We start from the raw sequence: 19,530 nt of genomic DNA, 5'->3' as shown, positions 1-19,530 counted from the left end.
GAAATAGTCTATGTGCTTGTGCAAAGAGAGTGCTGAGATAGGTTGGGGTGGGGGCAAGGGAAGGGGCTAGTGCTAATTCCTTCAGGCTCTTCTGCCATGAGTACAGTGTGGCAATGGAAAGTCAAAGTTTAAGGGCCACAAAGGGGGGAAGCTTTGAATTCTTTGGTCCTTCAGTGTAAGTTTTAAAACAGAGAAACTGTTTTACTCAAAAGGGAAAAACGTGCTTTCTCTGTCTTGGAATTTTCCTTGCGCCCCCCCTGCCGAAGCAGTGCGACCCCACGGAAACTGGGGGCAAATTCTCTCTTCCCCCTCGACCCGACAGCCCTGCATCACAGGGGGAGTGGACATCCCAATGAGACAGACACAGCTGCCACCGGGGGACAAGTTTCTTCTGAAAAGAAGGGACAAAGTGAAGAGCCCCTGTGGGAATCAAACGCAGCCAAGTGCCAGAGAGTTCCGAAAATTGAGGGCTGGCCAGAGGCAGCATCACCCTGACCGGTCCCCCAGAGCAGATAAACCACCACACTAACAAAAACTGTTACAAACCAATAGCCAAAACGGGCTGATCAGCTCTGCTTCTTATAAATATTAAAGACCCGATTCAAGAGCCAGAGGCAGCATCACCCTGACCGGTCCCCCAGAGCAGATAAACCACCACGCTAACAAAAACTGTTACAAACCAATAGCCAAAACGGGCTGATCAGCTCTGCTTCTTATAAATATTAAAGACCCGATTCAAGAGTTTATTTCTTATGACTTAAGTTAGTTACAAAAACTTTTTAGTAAATTTTTTATCTTAATTGGGCTTCTTCCTCCTCCCCCCACTTTTTTCTTTATTTTTTTTTTTTTCCTAGAAAAAGAAATGTTCACGTATTTTAATAAAAGGTCTTTCTTTAAGATCAGACCAAGGCAGATGTGCTGCCCCATGGCACAGACATTCAAAGGCTATAACCAAACAACATAGCCACAATAATCACTCAACAGTGTCTCTCCATAAAAAAAAATTAAAAAAACTGATGCTAGTTACAATAAAATACACATGGAAAAAAAAGCATTTTTACCAAAAAACCCAAAAACAAGTTAATGGGAAAAACATAAAAAAGAACTACACAGAGCTGCACTTAAGAGATCATCTGGGAATGCATATTAACCCCTTCCATGTAAAGGAAAGGTGGAATTATGGAAGCAAACCTAATTATGTCTTTGCATTAAATATGAAGCTTTCTGAGAGGCTCCGGTAAAAATTCAGTTTTCCTACAACAGTGGGCTGCTGGAGGTTCCAGTGCTTTTCCAGGTCAGGGAGGGGTGGCACAGGCAGTATTCCCTGTGCAAAATAAAAATGTTTAATCAACTGAGTGGCCTTTTGGTTGAGATCCCAGCAGGTTACTGCAATCCACCTGATGTAAAAACCCAATGGACACACTGGTAAAGAAAGTCACAGGAAAGCTCAGCTACTGGTAAGGTCTAAGCTGGTGGCGTTTCTTTGTCACGCTGGACTTTCTCTGTCACCACAGGTGTACGTGATCATGAAGCATGAGGGCTTCTGGACTCAGCAATCCATAACCCATCCTGGAGATGCTCACAGGAAACATCAACTCTGTTCAAGAAAGGTGGCCTGACTACCTGGAATTGTTTCATGCATTTCAGCAGTGACTATGAAACAGGTCCCCATGGCTAAAAGAAGATTTATCTGGTCTGAAACAGTCAAAAGTCTCTAGACAAAGGGGTGCCTGGAGACAACTGACCTTGCATCCGTGTTCCTTTCATAAAGAACTTGAGCTGACCCAAGAGCAATACTTCTAAGGCTGCTCAGACCTGGAACGTGTTTGCTGTATCAGCAATGAACATTAGTCACTGAATTTTGGGGCTTGGCTTGGTCTAGATCCAATACTTCCCTCCCTCCCCCCTTTTCTTCTTTTCATACAAATATACAAAGAGTGTAAAAAAAATTTAAAAAGCGAACTTTGCTGATTAAATGGCAGACAAAGTTCCTGCACATTCAGAGATCGGCAACGTGAGGCCCACCAGGCAGGCACCCAGCAGAGCTTCCATCAGGGAGGACAGCTTTAACCAAGCTGGGTCAGTGAAAGAGAAGGGAGACTGAAGACACCAACAAGTCATTTCAATCCACCTTGATCCTCCCTGTGATCTCAACTCTTCCCTCTGGAAAGCACGTGGAAGCCCCTCTTGCCCACTCTAAATCCTTCTGGAAATAGTCAAAAATTTGTTATCACCTAAATAGAAAAAGAGGAGAAACACAGACTCTTTGCAAATGGCCCTTTGATCTGTATTAAAAACAGCTCTCAAAGTTCCTCAAGAGTTAGAATTAGTGGGGCACGGGTGAGGGGCAGTTTAGATACGGGATGTAAAATATTAAAAAGTGCTCTGCAACTAATTTTTGTTTTATGTGTGTATGTGCGTGTGTGTGCATATATATACACACATACACAAACAGGCACATACACACACATATATACATATATATATACACATACATATATATATGTACACATACATATATATCTACGTATGTATAAAGTTAAAAAGTCCTATACGATATGATTAGAACGAGTGTCCTCGGAAGGTCACGACTGGAGAGAGTGGGGCCTGTTGGGGTGGCAGATGGGGCACTCGCCCTCCTCGGCGCAGGTTTCACACAGCACGGCGTGTTGGCACGGTAACAACACCCGGTTCTCCTCCTGACACTTAAGGCATTTCACTGACTGCATCTGAAATACCGCCTGCAAGAGAGGGGGAGGACAGGGCGAAACGTTAAGCATCCAGGTCACAGAGCAAAGAGGCTGCCGTCCTGCGCCACCCGGTCTGGGGAACAGCAAGGAGGCAGCAGGGGAAGGACCCACAGCATCCACCCACTCATTTTCGGAAGCAAAAGCGAAGCAGCACAGCACAATGTCCTTTAGGACCTTTAGGTTCAACAGAGCAGCTTTGATTAACTTAAAACTCTGCGCTTTAGACATAAAGAAGAGGTGGGTGTTTTCCTGTAAGCTGGCTAAAGCTCACTTTTGCCTACATCCACATGGAATTGCTTTGAAAGGGTGCTGATTTCTGGCTGTATTAAAGAAAAGGGGAAAAAAAGCCACGACCTGTAGGAGCAGAGAGAGCAAAGCCCTGCCCTGCAGATCCCTGGCACTCACCTTATCGACTTTCTCCAGGTTTGCCCGCAGCTGTTTCTGAAGGGTGTAAAGTGAAGAGAGTGAGAGTGTTTCCAGGTCAGAGAAGGAGCGTAGAAACTGAGGGTCCTGGCCTGTGTGGATCCTCTCCAGCTCCTCCTGCAGTTTCTTCACTTGCAGCTCCAAGGCTTCCCTCTGCTCCCGGGCCAGTTCACATTCCATGTTAGCTGTGTTGGCGCGATCATTTGCTTCCTCTGCCTCCTTTTTCCAAGCATCACAAGCCTACAGGTTCCAACAAAGAGGGGAGAAGGAGGAGAGGGAAAACTCAGTCAGGCTCCAATAGAGAATCCCTGGCATAACTATCCATTTCCACAGACTTCTTACCAGGAGCGTGCTCTGTCCAATCTGCCCTGTTCCCAAAATCTGAAATATCCTTAAAGAGCTGCTCATTTACCCCATCTGGTTGGGCTGGGGTTCTATATATTTGGCTCACACCGTTAAGAGGATGAACTTTGCACACTGGCAAATTGTCACGGATCTCAGGCAATTGCCAGGTCCAAAAGACTGTCAAACACCTCAGTGCAGCCGTTGTGACACCTGGCCTTGCACAACCAGCATCTCAACACATCAAGCACAGTGACTCAGTCCCCCCCTTTCCAAGGCATCAGGAATAATAAGAACGTGTAAGAGAATCTGTTTGTAAAAACCCACAGCTCTTCCCATCACCTCACTGTCTGGAATGCTCCTGTTGAAAAGGCTGACACCCTCCTACTCCTTTACACTCCCCTAATCCTTCTTTCCCAGGAATTGCCCAAGTACCTGTTTGGCTTGTTTCCAAGACTCTTCCCACTGCTTTATTGTGCCGTTGGCTTCATCCAGTTCTTGTCGTAGCCGTGCCAGCTCCGCAGCACCTGGACCTGACAGAAATGCAGGTGAGGTACTGGGCGAAAAACTCCCCGAAGCAAAGTGTTCCCATATGCTGCTGTTCATCCCATTTAAACCTGTTTCACAGGGAAATAGAGAGGGTTATGTCACAGGTGCTGGCAATTTCCCCATTCCCTCCCTACCCCTGTGAAATCCAGGATTCGAAAACATGTACGTAGGGGAAAAAGTAGATCACCTTAAGAATTCATTTCATCCCCAGGACCCAGGAGTCTGCCACAGAGGAACTTTATAGGGGAAGTTTCACACCATTAGGCCTCATCGTTAATGACAGAGGCAGGACCCAAGACAGTGAGTGGAGGCAGCCTTTGAACCAGGCTGTTTTTAGAAGCATCAATTTTAGAGCTGAGCTGACTATTAGCTTGAATCCCCCTTCTCACATGAGAACCTCTGAACTGCTTACTGCCTTCCCACCTTCCTGTGCAGCACAGCCATCAGCACTGGTGACAGATTGGTTCACAAACCAGCCCAGGTGGTGCTTCCTCTCACACTATGCCCTAAGAAAATTTCTGATTTTGTCTCCTCAGCTTGGTCTCACCTCCCGAACAGTGAGACTAAAATGCACCAACGTCATTACCGTTTGCATATGCAAGAACCAGCACTAACTGGAAAACCCTGTTTATAAACAGGTGGAGGCAACAGTACATACAGCAGCTTCATCCCCTGCAGAGTTCAGGCACAAAGCCAGCGACTGGCACTGGAGACCACTAACTAACCACTTCTCTATTTCAGCTCATTCAAATAATTTCTATTTTCAGGAATAAATTCAAGGCTTAGGAGACAAAGCGGTAGAAAACCAGTTGGCTATTTTTCACAGACTCCCAAGGTTTGTACTCTTTCAATAGTAAAAATATATTTACTTAAAATAAGCATCCACACTCTACACTCAGGGGAGAGCTAGTAGGAAAAGCTCATACTGGAACAGAGCTACTGAGTGATGTGAGCTCTTACACACACAGAGATGAGATCAGTTTGATATAGGAGTCGTTTTCATTTACTGCTGCTCACCACTGGCTGTGGACATTCCTAAATCTAGTTGTATTTGATAATTCTGAGCTTACAGCAGCTGAACCGATGGTGTCTGCAAGCAAGCCAATGGCCTCTCACTGAGGGCTCACCCAGCACCACTTACATCCTATTTAGTACCAGCTGAGACACAAAGAGTTTAAAAAAAATATATATATAGGTGAAAAATAGTAGCTCCTCTTCACTAAGGACTTCAGTGTATTCACAAGTCATTTAGCAGAGCAGTCAGGGATCTTCGCTGGCTCAAGCCACTTACCATAGACCCATTTCAGCTGCTCTGAAGTGTGCTCATTTGAAAGCAAGAAGTTTTAATGGAATCCCCACTCAGACTTTATTTTTAAAACTCCGCATCTCTTGAACAGGAACTTAGCCCTAAGCAGGATGTCAGAGAACCTTGGATTCCGCTGTAACGCTGACCAAGCTTATCTTGTCATTTCTTTTTACTCCCTCTTTCCACCTGCTGTTCTTATTTCACATTTGAGGTAGCAAGCCCCTTTGGTCAGGAATGCCTTCTCTGCACATTTTGCATCCAGCACAGCGGGAACCAGCCCAGGACTAGGTATTTTTAAGTTAATTGCAATACAAATAAGCAACAGCTACACACACTAACTCATGTTCATTCAGCAAGTCGCACAGAACAGACAGATTCTAGATTCCCAACTGCTAGGTTACTATATAAATATCTTACCAAAACCTCAGCAAAAATGGTTTTGTTGTATTACAGGAATATATCCAACTTTTTTCTTAAAATAAGCTATTTAAATGCATTTGTGCATTTCCTATTTTTCTTTTGCTTTATTTGTATAACTACATAGTCAAGACAAATATAACTGCTTAACTTGTTGCTTTTGAAATTAAAAGCAGGCCTTATCAGCAACTTTGCCTTTTCTTACTGAAACTGGGATGGACAGCCAGCCTCAACACTAAATAATAGTAGAGATGCCCTCTGATGTCTCTTTTCTTATTACAATAATTGTAAAAGCTGTTAAAGCCAAACAAATAGCAGTTGCAAGGCATGGAAGCATGGTTTTCACCTACGCAAACAAGGGATGCAGTTACACAGGTAAGTGCATGCAGAAACAGATTACAAAGGCATGTAATCATTTTATTAGCTTAAGCTGAATATTAAAGATTAAAGTGTATCTCAAATTTGAAGAAGTATTTATATCTCGTATCAACAGAGAGAACTAACATTTAGTGTTACTAGCACAGAAATCAGCAGATCAAGTGTCACTGTAGTAGCCTTGAGCCCATCAAACAAGTCTTATTTCTCAAGGTAATCCTGCATCTGGATAATCAAATAGAGCTGGCCCCTCAGTTCCCAGTTCTGCCTGATACAGCTGAAGCTTCCAAACCATTTCTCTTCCCGTCACAGTCCCTCATACAGGCAACAGATCCTCAAGAGGGGGAAAGAAAAAGGAGCAAAGGGGACAAATCTGGAACACTGTAATGTTTTGCAAAGTCCATGCTGCAAAACTGGGAGCAGAGTGTCAAACAGGAGAAAAAAAAATACAATGACCCAAGTCTGCTCTAGAGCTCCCAGAAGCCAATCTGACCTATAAGCAGTAGAGGAAATGGCCTCAAGTTGCACCAGGGGAAGTTCAGGTTGGATATTAGGAACCATTTCTTTACTGAAAGGGTTCTCAGCCATTGGAATGGGCTGCCCAGGGAGGTGGTGGAGTCACCATCCCTGGAGGTATTTAAGAAACGTGTAGACATGGCTCTTCAGGGCCTGCTCTAGTGCCCAAGATTACTGGTTTGTGGTGGGGTGCTGTGTGGGTGGGTGATGGTTTTTGGTTTGGTGGTTGTTGTGATTCTGTGATTCTGTCATTCTGCTGATGGACCTTCCCCCCCCACACCATGCCAGCCCCCGGGGGGGCAAAGAAGGATGGGGTCCCACCTTCTGCTTGCCCATGGGCTTCTCCTCATCTTCCTTCTGCAGCAGCAGAGCTTGGACCGAGCAGTGCAGAGGCAGCGCAGGAGACCCGTGTCTGCTCTGCCCCTCGGTGCCTCCAGCATCGCCCCCCACAGCACCCCCCCGCCCTCGGCTGCAGGTGAGTGGGGGCTGGATGCTCCATCCAGGGGAGCAGAGGGGTCCCCCCGTGCACCCCAGCCCCATGAGTGCCATGATTCCCCTGCCCTTCCTCCCGAGCATCCTTCCGCTCCTCTTCCTCCCCAGAATCCTTCCTCTGACCTTCCTCCCAAGCATCATTCCTCTGCTCTTCCTCCCCAGCACCTTTCCGTTGCCCTTCCTCTCCAGCACTCTTCCTCCTTAGCCCCCTTCCTCTGCTCTTTGTCCCCAGAATCCTTCACCTGCCCTTCTTCCTGCGCATCCTTCTTCTTCCTCCCCAGAATCCTTCCTCTGCCCTTCCTCCTGAGCATCATTCCTTTGCTCTCCTTCCCCAGCATCCTTCCTCCCCACCATCCTTCCTCTGCCCTTCTTCCTGAGCATCATTCCTCTGAGCTTCCTCCCCAGCATCCTTCCTCCCTAGCACTTTTCCTCTGCTCTTCCTCCCCAGAATGTCTCCTCTTTCCTTCCTCCTGAGCATCATTCCTCTGCTCTTCTTCCCCAGCACCTTTCCTTTGCTCTTCTTCCCCAGCACTCTTCCTCCCCACCATCCTTCCTCTGCCCTTCCTCCCCAGCATCCTCCCTCTTCTCTTCCTCTCCAGCATCCTTCCTCCCCAGACCCCTAAATAAGCAAAGCTGAGGACCCAACTCTGAGTTTCATGTAAAGTGAAGTCTTGGCACAGCACTGGTGGCAGGAAAAGGCAGAGAGAGCTCTTTTCCCTGAAATTCACCATCAGGATGAGTCTCCTAAAATTATCTGTCCTTTTTTCTCAACCTAGATCCACGGGAAGCAGAGGGAAATGCTCCCTTGCTCACAAGGTATTAGCTGATTTTTGGTAGAGCAGCTTCTAGGGCTGTTGCTGTTCTCATGGGAAGAAAAGATACAAATGGCAGCAGTGAAATAACACATTAAAATTAAAGCTGACTTAAAAGAAAATACTTACATGGCACAGACAGGCATGTACATGGGACACACACACTGTGCATTTACCTAATGATCCATGAGAAGCTGATGTCCCCAGGAACGTGTTTTCTGATTGGCTTAAGTGTCCCTGGGGCTGATGAAGGAAATGCGATGAGAGGCTGACCGGTGGAGAAGGAGAGGCAGAGTGAAAGGAGGCAGAGCTTCCAAGGGACCCGGGGATATTTACAGGAGCAGAACTTTGCAGCAAACTCCCACCTGGACAAAGAACACACAGAGAGGATGGCTATGTATGACTGTGAAGCATGGGCACAGCGCAGGAGTTCAGAGCAGAAGGCATTAGGTTCCCTTCCTCCTCCCTAAACCCCTCGGGACTCCCTCTGCTTCTTGTCGTGGTGTTTCATTCCCCTCTCAGCCTTTAAGAGGAGCTCTGAAGTTGCCATCCCATGAACCACGTAGGTTAAGACCCTCCAGAGTTCAACGGAGACTACTCTGACATCAGCCAAAGCAACAAAAAGTTTTCTGAGCAGAGCTCAGTCCCTGTCAGTCCAGAGAAGATTAATTTGGTATCTGATAAAATACTTAGCAATGAAAAATTCACCTCTAAAAACACATGCTTCTGCCTTTAATACTTCCAACAACCTGCAGTGAGCAGATGCTCATGCTGGGTCAGGTCATTGATCTTAACCACTAAAAATCAGTGACTAGCATTAGTCATTTTAGACCTAAAGTGCCTGAATCTATCAGTAATAAAAAACCCAAATAAACAAAAACCCAACCTCGAAAGACATCACACTTCCCTTATGCAAAGGTCATTCTGCCAGCCACAGACAGATGGAGGGAGATCTCAGCCCTGCTCCCCACTGTCTCCTGATCTCCCTTTTTAGAAGATCACCAGGTACCACCCAGACCTGACATGAACAGAGGGAAAAGCAGTGTGGAGGACTTCTCAACCGCTGCAGATGGGTAGCAGCAGAAGCAGGGTTATCAGCAGACATGCACAGCAAACTCTCCAACCAGGCTCTTATCTTTGGCAGGGAAGTGGAAGTGATATTCTTTAGGGTTTCTTCCACAGTACAACTCCAGGCAGTGTAGCCCCCTTGGAAACCTTCAGACAACCAAAGTTAGCTCCCGTTCAAAAACCTGTTTTACACAGCAAGGGTGGCCAGAAACTACAACCACTTCCAAAAGTTATGAAACAGTTTAGTTTTCCCTGGACATTCATTAGAGACAGGTAGAAGAGGCCTTAGCCTACCTCCACGTATGAAAATGAGACAGACATTACAGGAATCAAATCAGCAGACCTTGATGACACTCTGTGACAGATGGATAGCATTACCAGGTCAGTGAGCTTCCTGTTACTGCTAGGGAGGGTTTTCTGCTTAAGATGCAAATTGTTATACTTTGGCCTGTTTTAAAAGGTATCAGATGCCTTCAAGAGTCCTCTTACACACTTCAGGAAAAAAAAAAAAAAACCACACACCACCATCAAGCAAGTCCCATTCAGTCTCAAGAAACATCCCCAAGACACTTGGGCCCAATGGCAAGAACTCAGCTCTGCTAGTCAATAAGGGCAAGCTTTCACTTCAAAGATGCTCAGCAGTTGCCAGTTTGTTATAATTATTGTTTTAACCAATGTAATTCGGGGACTGGTTTTAGAGCTTTGTAGGGCTGGCTCCACTGAGGTGACTGGGCAACACTGCTTGGCAGAAGATAAAGAAAGCTCTGTTGCTTTCATGTACCTATCATGATGCCACTCGTGTGGGGCACTGTGCTGCTGTCAAATGTCTTCTCCAGGGCAGCCACTCCGAATTCATTCAGGTCCAGGTCATCCAAGGCAGACTCTGCCAGACACAGAGGTACCAATTATGTTATAAAGGACCAACAACTTCAAGAGATAGGATGGGCCAAAGAGCCTACATGCAGAGGAGCCTTCGCTCGCTATTTGTCAGTCTGCACGGCCCTACTCTCCGCCCTGCACAACGCTCTTCTGAAACAGTTTGGCAGAAGTGTCATGGGCAGCTTTTCAGTTCAGGTTTTGCCTGATCTCATCTCTTTTTGTCTCAAAAGTATTCCCAAATGTTATAAGAAAACAGGCATTTGATGAAATAACAGCAGTTCCCATAAGTCTTCTCCAAACTGCTCTTTAAAGTCTGTCCATAATATGCTGTAACACTGGCTTATGACATGTCTGGGTCTGGCTTGTGCTTTGTCCCTGCTTTGCTGAAGAGCCACTCAGAAAAGAAATACAAGTAGAAGGGAACACTTGAAAAACATCTCTGAGGTTCAAAGATAGGGTAAAATAAAGAAAGCTTATGAATGCCTGCAAGTTTTCTATCTATTTGAACATGCCTCATCACTAATCATGATCGATATAATTCCATCCCACACCTGCCCACTCCTTTCTATTATTATTTTTAACAAATTAGTGAGATCACCTCAGAAACGTTGGATTAAAAAAAAAAAGGAAAAACAGGTGACCAAAAAACCTGTACTTATCTAAGAGCAGTGATTCCACTCTGGACTCTCCTGCTCTCTGTTTCCTTACAGCCTCTGTCCTACGCTCTGTGAAGGGCAAGTCCTTACAATCTACCTGGTGGGAGCCCTCACTATAAAATTGTCATTTTGAATGTAAGGGGTAGTAACTGTGGAAAACACCCCTGTGATTTCCTGCCTCCTCCAAGACCTCTTTGTCACTTTGACAAACCTAAAACTAAGGCCCTTTACACCATCTGACATTCTGAGTAAGTGGCTCAGAGGCCTTCTGTTGGTCCTGTGGGTGAATTTCATCCATAATGACCTGCAGAAAACAGCAGATGTGTCACAGTCACAGAAAAAGCCTCAGGAATCTGCCAACGCTGACAGAGACGAGAAACTGGAGTTCACTGGAACACCCAAGCTATTCCAATTCTCATACCTGGTGATCCACGTCTGAGGAAGCCCTATTAGCATAAATAAAAAAGGCAAAGTTACCTATGACAGACTCAACGGTGTCACTGGTTGGGTAGAAAGGGAGGGCATTGGCATTCATGCCTGGGATGCTGCTGGTGCCGGCAGGGCTTGGTGGTGTTGCAGCCAGACTGGAGGTGATACTAGAGGAGATGCTGGATGTCAGCGGACTCCCCACTGGGAGAATACCCAGTATGTCCTGAAACAAGAGTTTTAAGAGGCAAAGAGGTAGAAAATAAAACATAAATCTTTATAGAAGAATCCCTCCAGAAACAAGCAGGAATGAGCCAAAGATCAGCAACAAACCTGTTCCTGCCTGGTTCCAACCTGACAGATGGCTGGTGCTACTACTGGGCTGGGGGTGGGGGAGAGATTAACAGCTTTTCTTTAATTTCTGCCGACTGGTTTCTGTTCTGTCCATTCCCCCCACCCCCTCCCACCCCAGTATCACAAACATCCTTCAGGCTGCCCCAGAATTAACTCCTGTGACCCACAGGTTGCATGCAATCATAGCCATGGGTCACACAATCACTCACTCCGACTTAGCTCAGCACACGACTTAGAACCTGATATTAAATTCTCTTTGCTGAATCCTTGAACTTAGGTGACTCCAGAGAGCCATTCCAGCTCAATTTTTTGCAATTTGGAGACTCTCTCCAGCACGGTCCAGGCCTATGAATCTATCCTGAATTCACACAGGTCTAGCCATTCTCAAATAACACCTCCAGCAAGCCATCTCATCTTCGTAAAGGAATCCCTCAAGCTGAGCATCCCTAATGGTGTCTGGGCTGTCATTTACTCCCTGCAGAGTTGTCTGGATCCAGAGATTTCTCGTGTCCTTGCCTGTGGTGGTGTGAGCACTGAGCTAGGTTCAGAGCTCTGCCAGCAGTACCGTACCTGTTTGGGCTGTAACAAAGGTTGGTCCTGGCTCCTGTGTTCCAGTGAGTGGGACTTAATTTTTGCTTGCTGCAGGAAAGAAACAGAACAAAAGATAAGCAGAGGGATTAGCAGGAAAATTAAAAATGGCTTTGGAGAGGCCATGGGAAACACATTCCCCTCCTCTCTTACAGCCTGCTCTGGGCACTAGAGAATTCAGAGAGTGCAAAAGCACAGTGAACTGAAAACATCCCAAGTAATTTGCTTTCTGTATACCAAGGCATCACCCCTAGAGTTATGCAAAGACTTGTCACAAATAGCAGCAGTGAAGGCAAGTGTAAAAGCCCCCTGCTAGCACAAAAAACATCTTAAGAACCAAGACCAAAAATGAATTATTTTGCCTTGCTAGAAATATCAGCCCTGCCAGTATCTAAAAAAAGGGCCAGAAATGGTGGGAGGCACACCATATTTTTAAATTATGTAAACATTTTTCAGCTTTGGAAAAATAAAGTATGTAGATTATGTTTTCCCTCAAACTTTTCCAGCTCCCAGCTAGGATTGCAAAGTGAAACACAGATAAATAACCAATTTTAAAGAGCAACATCATCAAAAACTGATTTAAAAAAATAAATATCCTTCCCCCAACTATTAATACAGAGCTCAGAGGTACAAAACATCAGGGAGGTCAAGGCCGCCTGGAATTGCAAAACTGCATGAATGCCAACATACATTTAGACTTCTAATATCCAGCCTAAAACTTCTGCTTGAGGACCTTCCAGCCCTATATCCTTAACGGATATCAACCCTCTTGCCTCACAACATCAGTCAGTTCTGCGCCACAATAACCAGAGTTGGGAAGGAAGTAGCCTCGTGAGCTCACCAGTGTGTAATGGTCTGTTCTGGGGCCTTGCCCTGTTCCTCCCATGCACAGGGCACAGGCAGATCAATCGCACCCTCCAGGCACAGAGGGAGAGCAAAAAAAAATGCTGAGAGTCAGGGCTGCTTGTTTACTTGCTCTCCAACCCCCCCAGTCCGAATCAGAGACATATTCTGGGCATAAAGTCTGCTCAATTGTTTTGAATCACAAATGCAGGCAGTCTCCATCTCTACAGGGGAGACTCAGGCACGATGTCCAACAGCAGCGCGTGAGACACCACACTGACCTGAAGTGATAGGCCTTGACTTTTTGGCTCAAACAGCCTTATGAGAAAGATAAACGATTGCTGGAGAGGGATGACATAACCAGACAGGCGAAAAGAGCAGCGGAAGAATTCCTCCCTTGGTTTTACTTAATTAAATCATTTTCTCTGCTCAGCTGTATTGCCTTTGGGCAGATGGGGAGGTCAAAGCGCAGCAAAGAGGCAGTTTGAGATACGGATGCAAAGATCCTTCTGCGGTGGGTACCATTCTCTCACGCTCCCCTGAGCAACAACACCAGGCCTTTACACACAGCAAAACCGACCGCAGCCTCCTCTTCCTTTGTGTGCAAGAGATGCGGTGCGTCAGTGCATCTGTGTGTGTCTGATAACACGCCCGCAAGATTATCCAACACATCCCTCCCCTGTTCGACACTCCGCTGAACACAAGATGTGCTATCGACACACGGCAGCAGCCAAACTGAAGGCACATATGCAGCCATGTCCCCCCCCCCGCCGAGAGGCTTCCTGCCAGCGTAGGGAGCTGGCTCTGCTGCAGTTAAGTCTTACTGGAATAGGGTTTTTTTTATTTATTTTTTTTCCTTTAAGGAGGAGAAAAAGTGAATACGTTTCTAAGCTAGTCCCAATCCTCGCTGACTTGAATTCACGTAACACGAGTGAAAAATAGAGCAAAGCAATTGTCACCAGTCTCCTTTAGCTCTGAATAACATTAAAAAGGGGCACACATCGAGACAGAAATTCAAAGGGCAGGCTGAAATTCTCCAGCTGACTCTGTCGCAGCCAGGGTAGAAAACAGGGGACATAAATTATGAGTGAAACTGAGTGTTTTCTGACCAGCATGGAACAAACCTACTGTTCTGTGTGTCAGGACTCGGGAACACCTCCTGGTCGTGGCACTCAAATCCTTCCAGTGCAGCCAGCATTTTTCCAGCTTGCTAAACCTTTTGGGACTCAGGAAAAGTATTTTTAACTTTAACTGCTGGCTCAGCCTTACCACAAACTATGTGGAACCTATTAACACAGAAGGTGCATTTTTCATTCTAATAAGATAGAAACCATTTGTACTAACTCTACAGAGGAAAAATGACAAGCGAATTGCAGAGCTGAGCCAGAGCGTCTCTTCAGTTTTCAAATATGAGTGAACCAAGTTAAATGCCTAATTATTGGACTAATTTAAAGGGTATATGGGAATCTCTGGTGTCTATTGCAACCAAAGGGAATTACAGAGGATTTTAAAAAGTAAGTAATTACAGATTAAAAGAAAATTAAATCAGGACACTTATGAGACACCTAATTTTGTCTGTAGAAGCCTAGCATACTGTGATTACTTCCACCCATATCTTAACAGCTATTTATGCCAGTCATTTAACACAGGTTCTTAATTAAAGCCACATGAGTAAGAAGCTACCTGAATACAGTATCTTTGTAGCACATCCTGGACTTCAGACATAAATGCTCATCATCTGGCCCTCCTTTTAAAAGCCCTATTCATGCTCCATCCCTTTTCTCCTTGGCTTAGGCTTGCTGCCCATTTTCTCCAAAGCAGGGCCTCCCTGGCACCCTGCCTCTGCTGGCAGGAAACAGGGGTTCTCTCAGTCCTTGGGCTTTGGGTTCACTCCTGCTTTGCAGCAGAGGCAATAGAGAACGAGCACATGTTTTTTCTTTTGTTTCTAAACAACTGCTACAAGCTGCTGTGCCCGCAAGAAGAGCCAGGATCACAGCATGGTCTGCTCTTTACCCCCAAAGACGTGTTGCATCAATTTGCAATTTCCTAAGCCACATCCACGTTAAGCAAGACAATGGAAGCATTTATAAGAAAGCATGCATGCATATAGCTTAATCTGCATTTGTCACTAAATCATTTTAATTAGGCTAAACAGTGTTCAAGACTGGTCCTACTGCAAAGTTTGGTCATATTTTCCCAAAGTTGTAAAAATAAATAAAACAAAACCCACGGAGTCTGCTTCTAAATCCAACTACTTTATGCAAGATCTTGTCTGGACGGGATATTTCCACTGTTTTCTCACAGCAGTGCAACACTAGCAGCAATACAAGCTTATTAAATCTAGCTTCTTTAATATTACAGACAAGAGTCTAAATGTCTGAAAAGGCTGAAAGCAGCATTTCTTGTCACCTCTGTTTTCAAGCAATGTAAACCAGGTATTTTCATTCCTTTTTATATATATTTTTTATTAAAAAGAACTTGTAGGAAATTTTTTTTCAGGCACCTCTCTATAAAAATAACTATTCCTTCCTTTAAATCAAGATGTTGTTCTATTACATTTACAAATCCAGTGAGGAATAAAAAATGAGCCCCAAGCTTTGGGTTAGACTCAGCTGATTTGGAAAGGATGGTGCAGAGAAAATATTAACTGTAACATCAAGAAAGGAAATTCACAATAAGAAGTTGACTGTGGAAAAGCTCACGTGTGGCACAAGAGATGGAAGAGACTGTTCTAGGTTTAGGAAGCATCTGATTAGGGCACGACACCAAGAAGGAGAACACTGAGGGAGCAGCAAGGCAACATTGGGACATCCAAAAGACGTAAGAGGGAATGTCATTAGAGATGTAGGTTGCGTAAGATTGCAGAGGGTTCTTCAAATGAGAATGAGGAATTAAAAATCTAATACAGAAGCCACAGGAGAGAGTCAAGGATCAGAATGATACAGCCAGAGAAGAGACAACCAATGTGACGTTTCTAACACACCCAAGAAATGAATGGTGAAAAGAGAAGACAAACCAAGTCACGGAGATCAAGGTAAGAGTTCGGAGTGATAACAGAGAAGGAAGGATGAGTTTCCATGAGACAATACAGCAAGAGAAACAGCAACTCTTGGCAAGGATCTGAATATGGAAAAAGAAAGAGCAAGAAGTGATATGTGGGAAGCTACTCAGGGTCAACACAGGACAGAAGTTGTGAGGGATTAGGAAAACAAGCAGCAACTTGACTTCTACAAACCCAGTGTGTGATGGCAGCCGGGCAGACAAGAACAGATGTAAGATGGAAGAGACTGGAAGGGAGGTTGAAAGCAACAGCAAAGATCTGAGAACTGCTAATGAGAACAGTGCTTTCTCATTTTTGTTCCATGAAAAATAAAAATACATTCAAACTAAACTGGGCAATTTCTCATTCTTCCTCAACCCCCCCAACTCTTCCAGCCAATATTCCCTACTAACCTGGCATTTGAAACTCTTCAAATACTCGGCCCCCACCTGATCTTCTCGCTCAAACCCCGGTGCTTTCTTGTAGCTGCCAGCTGCTGTTACTGAGTCTGGAGGAAAACCAATGGTCTCCAAGCTGTGTGGCTTTCCAATGGCGCCAGGAGGAGACCCACATATATTAGATGGGCTTCCGAGACTGCTGTTCCTACAAAGAATCTAATAGAAGGAACAAGTGTCAGGAAAGTACAGCCAACAGCGACAACTTGAAGAGGAGAGGCATCCCACAGAAGAGCTCATTCACTTCACTCTGCATTGATTATACTGACAGTCACCACAAGCATACAAGCTTCTGGCAAACAGGACTTCAGAAACAGGTAAAGGTTCCAGAAGATACTGGATAGACAGTCCCACAATTCTGGTTTTATTGTCATTACTTTGCACTGGAGTGCAGTCTTATAAAAACCAACCTACAGCTCTAGTGAGGTTTACTCTTTCTGAGGCCTCAGATGCAACTGATCAAGTTTCCAAAGCTGTCCAAAACTCTCTTCGCTTTCCTTAAGCTACAGGGGATCCTGTCTGCACTCTGAGTAATGGTGTGAAACCTGGAAACATGCTATGGCAGTCAGAACAACCAAGCATATCTGAGCTACATGTAATACTCTATCTTTTGCTTTCCAGTTGGAAATCTGAAAGTTTTAATGCAGGCACAAGCCAAATACCAACAACTGCATTAAAAAAAACCCAAGGATTTCCAACAATTCCATTCTTTGGACTATAACCAGGGATCACAACCACATGCAACAAGGCTAGTTTTGCACTGTAGATGAAGCCACAGACAGCAGCAAAGGATATTGAGACAAGTTTTAGAGAAAGCACCAACAAGAATCAATGCAGAGATCCCCTTTCTCTGGGACAAGAAATTATTTGCCTGCACTGGCAAGCGTGACTCTGCTTCACACAACATTTAGACAGCTCCTGCTACCACAGATTCTGATATGGCACAGTCTGGGCTGGCATTAGGAAGAAGGAGCATCCTACAATGTTTTGATTTTGTTTTTATACAGACATTCTGCTGTCCATGCTTCCCTACAGTCGCAAAGATACTACTCACTGTGGTGGAGGTGGGGCTAGTTGGCAGAGTTCCTGATTTATTCCACACCTACAGTACAAATACAAAACAGAACAGGCCACGTGAGGCTGGCTGCTAGAGGGACCTTTTTCTCTGATTAATTCATCATGTAAAATGATCACCAGCAAAGCCATATTTGTTTGCAAGCTACATGCAGAGGCCCTGTGGAGTGATGAAGTCACAGAAAGACATGTGTTGCCGTTTGGCACATATCCAAGGATTAGTAAAGACTGTTTAAAAGACTAAGAGCTTGAGATAAAAAAAGACCTAAACAGTCTATTAAAAGGAAGATATCTTCCATTTCATTGCAGTTTTCAGAGAATCTAGATGATACATCCCTAAGATGAAGGGGGTTTGTTTTTTATGGCTTTCCACAGTGTTATTTAGTGAGAGAAAATATTATGTCCAGACTTTTCAAGATCTGTTTGGAATTCTAGCTGCAATCAAATTCAGGAGAACTATGAACTGTTAGGTTGGCTTTGGCACTAATAAAATCAAACTATCAGCCTCTCCTTTCAAAGAAGGGGAATAAGATAAAACAGAGGTCCTAAATGAGTTCACCTCTTCCTGACCAGTTTCAAATGAGTTAAACTCATGTCATTTTACCTTCGCAAAACCTCAACCAACCATTTGAAAAGGTTACACACCTTATCAACAGTACTGCAAACAGGAAAGACTTAACGAGCAAAAAAAAAAAATCTCAGGAAAAATGAAGTGGTCTAGCATTCCACGGGCTTCTTATCTCTCTGTGTGTATCTGGTCAGCATTTAAAGATCTTCCTTCTTGTTTGCACAACTAAAACAAAGAACTACCAACAACTTGGGGCATTCCTTAAACATAGAGTTCAGCTACCTCCAGAAGTAGGAGAGGGAGGGAATCGAGGATATCCTATAATGCAACACACAATATGCACAGGTTAAGCCTCTGAGATTACATATGTAAACAAACTCGACTGTGGTTATGTACTTTAGACGTTATTGGCTCACGGCCTTTAATTAGAGTACTTGGAAACTAAGCCCCATATGTACCTCCAGACAGGAAGGAGTTGGACTTCATGTGCAGATGTATTCCACTTTCCTGAAAGTACATCAACAAACTGCACAGAAAGGAAGGCTTAGAAATTTTATAGGTGAGAGGACAATACTAAAGCCGCTGAATTGTATGTTCCAAACAAACAGATCCCTCTAAAAAGCACAGAGCTGAGATCCAAAAGAAAAATACCATATTCTTTGGGCTTTTGGATTCTTAAGACTTCTGTTCTTGGGAGAAAGAAGTACAGAGACTCAGAGAAACCCAGGTTTATAGAGTATGTAGAAGGCTTTCCCAGAGTGATACATACATTGCTAAGGTCTGGGGCATGTGGACTGGAAGGGCTGACGGGAACGGAATCGCCAGCCGCTGACGGCATGTACATCACGGGCCCTGCCTGTGTCGGGCTGGACACAGTGGAGGATTGCTGTAAATCTTCACTGAGCGCAGGCTCTGGAAATAATAAAAGCACATTGAACATTACTCAAAGCTATACAACTGCAACGGAGCACAAGATGTTTAAAAACAAGAACGCCTAGATATTCTTGAAAGAAGAAATAGTCCACAAGCATCTACTTATACGTATAGAAGGAAGGAGAAATCCTATCTAGCAAATGGTTACTACTTATCTAATATTCCTTACATTATTACTGTCATCACTTGTACACTGTGCTCCTCTTTAGTCCATTAAAGCTGGTCCAAAATTATCTTCCCTGCATGAATTATGTGTTATTCATTCAGCTGTCTTGAACTAACCAAAGCTTTCTTCATTGCTAGGCACAAAGTTGATGGGTGCATTATAATTAGCTGAGGAAGATAAGTTTCCATCTGCACTTAGTACACAACATTACCAAAAAAAAGAGTAATGTACATAAAAAGGCATCCACAAAAAGAAAGTGTCATTGGTTTGGAAGGTAGAGATGCTGTAGACTTCTAGTATTTACACTGCTCAGCATCTGTACAAAAAAAATATATAACCAACACTATGCCTGTATCACATTATCTTTAACCTACTGGTTTCAACACATTTCTTGCTAATAATCAGCAAAACTCATGCTAAGAGTAAATACAATAAATGGATGCCTATTATTTTAATTGAATTAGGCTCTCGGTGTTCACCTTGCTAAGAAAATACCAA

General features: G+C 44.4%; 1 protein-coding gene across 1 annotated transcript in view; it reads right to left on the bottom strand.

The window, feature by feature from the left end:
- Positions 1-803: 803 nt before the first annotated feature.
- UNK (unkempt family zinc finger) overlaps positions 804-19,530 on the bottom strand; it is a 45,566-nt gene continuing 26,839 nt past the window's right edge. Inside the window, exons 10-19 of the mRNA XM_014950033.1 lie at positions 18,703-18,845; positions 17,346-17,393; positions 16,250-16,450; positions 11,936-12,004; positions 11,063-11,237; positions 9,832-9,933; positions 8,159-8,347; positions 3,951-4,132; positions 3,156-3,413; positions 804-2,741 (exon numbers count right to left, since the gene is read on the bottom strand). Of these exons, the coding sequence (XP_014805519.1) occupies positions 2,586-2,741; positions 3,156-3,413; positions 3,951-4,132; positions 8,159-8,347; positions 9,832-9,933; positions 11,063-11,237; positions 11,936-12,004; positions 16,250-16,450; positions 17,346-17,393; positions 18,703-18,845 (1,523 nt within the window). The 3' untranslated portion in view covers positions 804-2,585. The remainder of the gene's footprint in view (positions 2,742-3,155; positions 3,414-3,950; positions 4,133-8,158; positions 8,348-9,831; positions 9,934-11,062; positions 11,238-11,935; positions 12,005-16,249; positions 16,451-17,345; positions 17,394-18,702; positions 18,846-19,530) is intronic.

The sequence above is a fragment of the Calidris pugnax genome, unplaced genomic scaffold, assembly GCF_001431845.1.
Source record: "Calidris pugnax isolate Ruff unplaced genomic scaffold, ASM143184v1 scaffold9, whole genome shotgun sequence".
Lineage (NCBI taxonomy): Eukaryota > Metazoa > Chordata > Aves > Charadriiformes > Scolopacidae > Calidris > Calidris pugnax.
Note: the sequence above shows the minus strand (reverse complement) of the source record. Positions and strands in the feature narration are given on the sequence as shown.